Genomic DNA, 5,813 nt, shown 5'->3' on the forward strand with positions numbered 1-5,813 from the left:
CTCTCTTCTTTCCTCCTCTCCCTCTCTTCTTCCTCTCTCAGTATCTCCTTTTCCCTCTCAAGTTCTATCTGTCTTTCTCTCTCCTTCTCTACTTCTTTCCTCGTGTTCTCCCTCTCTTCGTCCTCTCTCTGTCTCTCCCTATCCCGCTCCTCCCCTCTTTGTCTTTCTCTCTCCCTATCCTCTTCTTTCCTCCTCTCCCTCTCTTTTTCCTCTCTCGGTATCTCCTTTTCCCTCTCAAGTTCTATCTGTCTTTCTCTCTCCTTCTCTACTTCTTTCCTCGTGTTCTCCCTCTCTTCGTCCTCTCTCTGTCTCTCCCTATCCCGCTCCTCCCCTCTTTGTCTTTCTCTCTCCCTATCCTCTTCCTTCCTCTTTCTCTCCCTCTCTCTCTCCTCCCTCTGTCTCTGTATATCCTGTTCCCTCTCTATTTCTCTTTGTCTTTCTCTCCCCTCTTCTTTCATCTTTCTCTCTTCTTTCTCGCTCCGTCTCTCCCTTTCCTTTTCTTTCTCCACTTTTTTTTGTCTTTCTATCTCTAACTCAACTTCTTGTTTCCTCTCTTTCTCCCTCTCCTTCTCTGCTTGTCTCTCTTCTAGCTCCAGCTGTTTAAGTTTTTCCTCCTCTTGCACCTTGGTCTCCATATCTTTCTCTATTTGATCAATCACTAGCTCTTGTTTTTTCCCTCCATCTTCCATCCGAAGAAGTCTTCCTACTGGTTTGTAGAGTGGCACCTGGGCCCCCTTATCCTCTCCCTCCTCTTCCTCATCTTCTATCTCCTCACTATTAACCTTTATCCCAGAACGTCCTGAGCGACATAGGGTGGAAGCCTTGTCCTCTCGGGGAGCTAGCTGAACGCTTTCGCTCGTCGCCAATGACCCCCCAGTGACACTCAACACACAGTGAACTCTGCCAGGGATTGGTTGAGGGGCAACATCCACCCTCTGATTGGATGCCTGAACAGGAGGTGTGTCTAATGCCCAGTCTTTAATTCGCTGTTTCACACCCCCAGAACCGTCTGCTTGTTTAATTGGACCAGGAACTTCCTCCCTCTTGGTCAGAGGCTCTGGCCTCGAGGAGGAGTCCAGCAGCAAACTGATCCTCCGTTGTATGCTGAACACTTTCTCTTCTCCTGTCTCCTTTACCCCTTCTCCAAACCTCTCTTCCTTCAGCGGTGCTGAGTGCTTGAGTCTGCACTCCGGGTCAGACGGTGTCTCTGGTGAATCTGTTATCTTCTCTTCCTCCTTGGTCCTGAGGACCGACACTTTGAGGACTGCAGTCTCTCTCTTGGTCGCCTGTTCCTGCTTCTGGTTGTTTTCTTTGGCTGGTGGCTGTGAGGGGCACGAGAGGCCGGCCGACTCAAACCTGGAGGTGAGCCCCATGGACAGCCGCTTCCTGCATCCTCCCCAGCGGGCTGTCTGATCCTCCACGGCGTGACATCTGACGATCGCAGAGGTGAGCTCGCTCACAGTGTCTTCAGACTGGGGTTGAAGGGGAGCTGAGGTGACCAATGGTAATGGTACAGCCTCAGTTCCAGTAGCGGAGTGGCCTGAATAAGAGTTGCCATGTTCATCCAGTTCAGATTCACTGACTTGATTTGCCTCCGAGGTTCCAGTTCGGTCAGATATGGTACTAGCCGGTGGCTCAGATGTTGGGGCAGTAAGGGAGCTGGATGTGGAAAGAGCAGCGTGGTTTTGTTCAGTGGTGTGGGTTGAGTCAGTGTGGGGTGTTATGGCTGAAGGAGCTTTGAGAGCATTGGTCGGTTCAGGTGTCATGGTGCTCTCTGTATCGTGTTTCACAGCTCCGCTTGAGTCAGACACAGGGCCACTGATAGGCTGATTAGGCTCCGGTTTTCTGGAGGTAGTGGGTGTAGTGGAAGTGGTCTGAGACGGCTGTGGAGTCCTTGTGAGTGTCTTTGGGGCTAGGATGGAGCGTAGGGTGGTGTTCCTCTGCAGTGAGAAGGGTTTGGGAGTCAGGCGAGGTTTGGGGCCGGGCACAGGTTTGAAGCCAGCCCCTCTTGCTTGGCCCACCTCACCAGAGGCAATGTCCATACGAGCTGCCATGCCCTCACTTTGTTCTTGAGAAGAGAAAAACCGAAGGGAGGAGTGGAGAATGGGTGGAAAAGGAGAATGGTGGGGAGAAAGGGAGAGGTGAGCAGGGGAGGAGAAGGGACAGAAGGGGAGGGAGAGGAAGAAGTGAACAGAGAGGCGAGAAGAAGAAAGGCCCTTTTAGGCTACTGGTGCTACATGAAGCCAGGAAGAAAACAAATAATTTCCTTTACTTCACATTTAGCTGTCACTCTGCTCTCTGACAAATACTTTCACCATAACGTATCACTTTCACATATTCTGGTGATACTCTGGGTTAAAAGCCAGTCGGTTTGGCTCTAAGGCCAAGCTAGAAGAGGCTGGTTGGATTAGATTTTTACAGAGGAAAAATACCTACCTCTAAAACTAAACGCTGAGTGAGACATACTACAAGCTACCTCTTACACCGCAACTGAACAGTATTATTGTTATGTCAGTCAAATAAATGTCAATGGACTGACTGTTGTTTACATTTTGTTTGACATCCAATTCTACATTATGTACAACACCACACCACTGAACAGAACCAAGCTGCTTTTTCCACATCCAGCTCCCTTACTGCCCTAACATCTAGGCCACCGGCTAGTACCATATCTGACCGAACTGGAACCTCGGAGGCAAATCAAGTCAGTGAATCTGAACTGGATGAACATGGCAACTCTGATTCAGGCCACTCACTTATTTTTGTGAGGGATTTGCCACCAAATGCAAACCTTTAGCACTATATTCACTTAAAGATGATAAATCGTATACTTATGATCACTTGAAATACGGGGATTGTCTAAAAAAAGTGCTGTTGCAAAAAGTGCTGTTGCTTAAATAAACATCCCACTGGGCAAAAACTGGTTGAATCAACGTTGTTTCCACGTCATTTCAACAATATAAAATCGCTGTAATGACATTGAATCAATGTTGAAAACTGATTGTATTTGCTAAAAGTTATCAACGTAAGGGAATATAGCACAATTTTTATCACCCAACTTTTAGCCTAAATACAATGGCATGGTCATTTTTGGTTGATTTCAAGTTGAATTCACGTTAGTTGATAACTCAACCAAATGTAAATTTTAAAAAATAGACGTTGAACTGACATCTTTGCCCAGTGAGATACTGTTCCTTGGCCTGATATTCATGATCTAGGGCTCTGTTCAATCTGTAAACTAAAGAATTATACATTTGTATAATTTAATTTCCGATTGAGATGACATATGCAGCGTTTACAGTGAATGCAGTCTTCGCTAACACAGGAACATTGCCTTTAAATTGAAATCTTGCCGTAATGCTGAACTTCCGTGATACGGATTTAATAGAGCCCTTAATCTCAAATCCAAATAGCTTTTAATTTTTTTTATTTTTTATCTCTGATTGATACTACGATAGCTGATTGCACAAAATCTCTATACTATCAAGTTGTTTGAGTTGTTTAAAGGAAGCTGTTCTGATTTCTAACCATACTTAGATTGACACTAGTGAGTCAAGACAGGTTGTTTGGTTGATTTGTGAGTGATGTCATCTAAATTTGAATGGAACAAAACACAAATGTGTCCCAGTTGCATGTTGTACATCCTGTCTGGTCTTTCCTGTCAGCTGTCAGAGTGTAGTATAAACCAGTCCAACCACACACCACTGCTCCACATATGAAGCTCTTTAAAATCATGTGAGGAGCTCCAAGGTCTGACTGGGAGGCAAAGGGTTGACGTTCCAAATGGCACTCTAATTCCCTATAAAGTGCACTACTTTTGAGCCCTATGGGACTAGCCCTTTCTAGCCCCGTCATAATAGTAGTGGCACTCAGGGCTCTCATCAATCAACCGGGTTTCCACTTTTAAGGACAGGATATGTTTCAATTGAATAGGACTCTTGTCACATAGTTAGATACGATCTATTGGTAAATGTTTGCAACCTAATCACTTGTTGTTATAAACAAATGGTGACTGTCACCATTTTCTGACAAATACCTAGCAGTCAATTCTGATATTGGCATTATCTATGATCAAATCAATTCAAATTGTATTGGTCACATACACGTGTTTAGCAGATGTTATCGCGGGTGTAGCAAAATGCTTGTGTTTCTAGCTCTGACAGTGCAGTAATATCTAACAAGCAATATCTAACAATTTCACAACATATACCCAATACACACGAATCTAAGTAAAGGAATGGAATTAAAAATATATAAATATATGCAATGTCAGAGCGGCATCTACTAAAATACAGTAGAATAGAATACAGTATATACCTATGAGATGAGTAAAATATGTAAACATTATTAAAGTGACTAGTGTCCCATTTATTAAAGAGGCCAGTGATTTCAAGTCTATGTATATAGGCAGAAGCCTCTAATGTGCTAGTGGTCTATTCCACCCCATGTAATAGATCCCAAAATATTCCTGTGTCAAATGTTGTTTATACTTCTTGTATTTGCAATTCCAAAACACCTGCAACTCAGTGTCCCCTAGTCTCAAAACGTTTTATGTGTTTGCAGTCAGTCCACAAAAGAAAATACAAAAATACACTTTACCTGCCCGAGTGTATCCTTTGCAGACTGATGTTGAAGACGTGTTATTTTATACAGAACATATAACAAAGTTTAGCAACGTGCTAAACGTTTTTGGAAAATAATGTTTGGTTGTAAGAACAACCAAACGAAACAAACCCCTTGTTTGACTCTGTAACCTTCAGTTGGTGTTAATATGTGACCAATAAATGCAGCACACAATGTCCTTACTGTGGTTGAACTCACGTAGTCTAATCTCTCCTTCACAGCAGGTAGAGCGGATAAACAGAGGCATATCAAAACCATAAAGGCGCTATAATAACAATCATATTATAAAAGTCCTGGAATGACCTCCTGATATGTTGACTCCTGGTAGTGAAATAGCCCTTTTCCTTGTTGCATATCCCTAGCCTATAGTGACAAATTATATACTTAGAATCTACCTGTTTTGATAATGACTATGAGTCTTTTACTTTGAAAACATGTAAACCAAAAGGACCATTCTAGCCCGCTTAACGATAACGCAGCTGTTACTTATAGCTGTGACCAACTGACAAGTCAGATGTTTTATATGATAAGACTTTAAACTTCAGGATATCCAGATTACAGCATGTGTGGAACAGAAGCTGTTTGACAAATATGTCTCTCTCCAAAGTCATTCAACACAGATCCCACACAAGAACACTATTGTGCCACAGCGAACGATGGTCCGCGACAGTTCCTAGAGCGGCAGTCCAGACAGTCAAGCCTCGTGCACACCAACTGTATGTGTTTCGTCTTCTTCTTCAGTGATGTTTTAGGGCAGACTTCACTGGAAATAGTGTATCGCCGCCCACTACCGGATGCGGGGGGGGAAAAAAAAGGAGAAATCCAAAAGGGAAATAAACTAAAACATTTAATCCACTAAAACATCAGATTTTTTACTTTGCCCTAAATACACTCAGAGCCCTACTCAGATCTGGTTGATCTGAGATAACGGAACCACGCAGCTGCTCACCCATTACATCCTGCATTCCCAAGAAGCGTTCATCTGCAGATACGATGATATTGATATTGAGTTCTTATCCACTCCTGCAGGGTAGTTTATCACCATTGCAATAAATGCCAAAGCAAATCTACTTTCTTCACGACAAGGGTATCTGGATCCTGCACCTTGCGAACAGCAGACACAGTACGGGGCGGCAGGGTAGCCTAGTGGTTAGAGCGTTGGACTAGTAACCGGAAGGTTGCAAGTTAAA

At 43.7% G+C, this 5,813-nt stretch overlaps 1 protein-coding gene across 1 annotated transcript; it reads right to left on the reverse strand.

Moving 5' to 3' along the window:
• Positions 1 to 88: 88 nt before the first annotated feature.
• Positions 89 to 4,730, reverse strand: LOC139369443 (histone-lysine N-methyltransferase, H3 lysine-79 specific-like). The gene is made up of 3 exons (XM_071108708.1): positions 4,600 to 4,730; positions 270 to 2,068; positions 89 to 94 (listed from the first exon to the last, which is right to left on the reverse strand). Exons 2-3 carry the CDS (start codon positions 2,052 to 2,054, stop codon positions 89 to 91), a joined length of 1,791 nt encoding a protein of 596 aa, XP_070964809.1. The 5' UTR covers positions 2,055 to 2,068; positions 4,600 to 4,730.
• Positions 4,731 to 5,813: the final 1,083 nt, after the last annotated feature.

Source organism: Oncorhynchus clarkii, chromosome 17 (assembly GCF_045791955.1).
Source record: "Oncorhynchus clarkii lewisi isolate Uvic-CL-2024 chromosome 17, UVic_Ocla_1.0, whole genome shotgun sequence".
Lineage (NCBI taxonomy): Eukaryota > Metazoa > Chordata > Actinopteri > Salmoniformes > Salmonidae > Oncorhynchus > Oncorhynchus clarkii.

What these genes read in the sequence shown, in the direction of transcription:
- LOC139369443 (XM_071108708.1), bottom strand. Translation starts at nt 2,054, where the DNA reads ATGGCAGCTCGTATGGACATTGCCTCTGGTGAGGTGGGCCAAGCAAGA.